The sequence below is a fragment of the Globicephala melas genome, unplaced genomic scaffold, assembly GCF_963455315.2.
Source record: "Globicephala melas unplaced genomic scaffold, mGloMel1.2 SCAFFOLD_1168, whole genome shotgun sequence".
NCBI classification, from domain to species: domain Eukaryota; kingdom Metazoa; phylum Chordata; class Mammalia; order Artiodactyla; family Delphinidae; genus Globicephala; species Globicephala melas.
This window is the reverse complement of record NW_027208155.1, coordinates 1-2000: the sequence shown is the minus strand read 5'-3', so window position 1 is coordinate 2000 and position 2000 is coordinate 1. Positions and strand designations below refer to the sequence as shown.

The 2000-nt window shown below is 42.9% G+C and overlaps 2 protein-coding genes across 2 annotated transcripts; both read right to left on the bottom strand.

The window, feature by feature from the left end:
- Positions 1–222: 222 nt before the first annotated feature.
- On the bottom strand, positions 223–1335 carry LOC132595273 (tetraacyldisaccharide 4'-kinase-like). The gene has a single exon (XM_060293207.1). It carries the CDS (start codon positions 1333–1335, stop codon positions 223–225), a length of 1113 nt encoding a protein of 370 aa, XP_060149190.1.
- Positions 1336–1345: 10 nt separating this feature from the next.
- LOC138842547 (protease 4-like) lies at positions 1346–1978 on the bottom strand. Its single transcript, XM_070044843.1, has one exon. It carries the CDS (start codon positions 1976–1978, stop codon positions 1346–1348), a length of 633 nt encoding a protein of 210 aa, XP_069900944.1.
- Between the last annotated feature and the right edge of the window lie 22 nt (positions 1979–2000).

Sequence of the window (2000 nt, the reverse complement as noted above, 5' to 3'; positions counted from 1 at the left end):
AGATGCTTAAGAGGGGTATAGACCAAGTCAAAATGCACGCCTTCAAGGAATAGTTCTGTCGTCAGCAAATGCTCAAAGCCTTCTTCAGCCTTGATGATAGCCGCATCATCGCCTATGCCTAGGCTTGTCGTTGGGTTCTTTAGCTTAATATCTTTAGTCAGCCTATCTATAAAGGCAAATTCGCCAAGTGATGAAATCTCTGTTCTACTCATTATTAATTTTCTATTGTAAAGTAGGCAATGAGGCATCAGCTGCCTGCCTAATTAATGTCTTAAATTCCTCTTCTTTATTGTCTAATGTTATGGTGATAGGTAGGTAATAGAAGTGCTGAAGTAGCTCCTCATCTATATAATCCTTTAGAGCTGATAGGCGTACTGCGTCTTTCTCCGTACAGATGAAATACAGCTCATCTGTAACCACCATCTTCAAGCTATGATAGTACTCATTTAGCTCTGTTAGCTCCTTCCTTGAGAAGTTGTGATGATCCGAGAAGCATCTACTATCTACATAAGAGTACGTTTCCTTAAGGTACTCTATGAAAGGCGTTGGGACGGCTATACCTGATACCGCGATCACCTTACTACGCTTATTCAGCTCTATCGTCGGTCTCATAGGCTCTTTAGCTCTCAAGCTCAGAATAGGTCGTGGCTCTTGATACTCTATCCCAGAGAAATATAGATGCTGATACTTGTATAGGTCTAGACAACGCTCAAAAAGCACTAGATCAATAGGTTGAAAGGTCTTAGGCTTCTTCGTTACGATAATCATATTAGCTCTGTAGCGAGCTGATGCACGCTCCCTCAAGTTACCCAAGGGCAGTAGATAATCCGCAACTATAGGACGATTAATATCTATCAGCAGGACGGAATAGGAGGGCTTAACGTAGCGGTGCTGAAAGCCATCGTCCATAATGACAAGCTCTGGACGCTCATCTTCCTTGAGGGACATAAGATAATCCATAGCACGTCGTCTATTGCCATCTACGACCAACTGAATTTTAGGATATTTGAGCTTTATCTGTAATGGTTCATCGCCAATCTCCTCCACTGTAGAATTTTCCGTTGCGACGACCAACCCTTTGCTTTTACGCTTATAACCACGTGTCAGAACTGCTATTCGGTAATCATCTTGCAGTAGTTTGATGATATACTCTACGTGGGGCGTTTTGCCTGTCCCTCCCACGCTGATATTCCCCACACAAATAATAGGTATAGGATAAGTCTCCGAAGGGAGTATTCCTATGTCAAAAAGGAAATTACGAGTTGTTACTACCGCTCCATACAGCAGGCTGAATGGAGCGAGTAAGCAACGCTGTAAGAGTCCTTTCTTCTTCATTGTCTTATTCTTAATAAGCTTTTAGATTATAAGGCAGACGTGTCTGCAGACCTATGTAGCTCTTGTGTTTCCTGAGGAAACTCATTAGTTCTTGTTCTTCTTTAGAGACGAACATTGATCCTATTGAAGCTACAAAGCCATTTGAATACATTTCCTGACCAAACAGCTCTAATAGGTTAGACCTTGTCTTAGGATAAAGGACGCCATACTCCTCAAGTTCGGCTAGTTCGGCAGCTTTCTCAATAGCCGTATTCAGTCCCCCTAGCTCATCTACTAAGCCTAGCTCCTTAGCTTTGCTACCGAGCCATACTCGTCCTTGTCCTATCCTATCAACCTCTTCTTTCGTCATCTTACGTCCTGTAGCTACACGAGATAAGAATAGATCGTAGCCACGCTCTACCGTTCTCTGAATAAGAGCTTTTTGTTCAGGGCTAAAGGACTTAATAGGCAAGCCAATGTTCAGGTCTGCAAACTTATTCGTCTGCACGACATCAAGGTTCACGCCTAACTTCTGTGCCAAATCCTCTGCATTAGGGATTAGACCGAAGATACCGATAGATCCTGTTAGCGTCGTTGCCTCTGCCACGATATAATCACCAGCTGAAGCGATATAATAACCTCCTGAAGCAGCAAGGTTACCCATAGAGATAACAACCTTTTTCTTC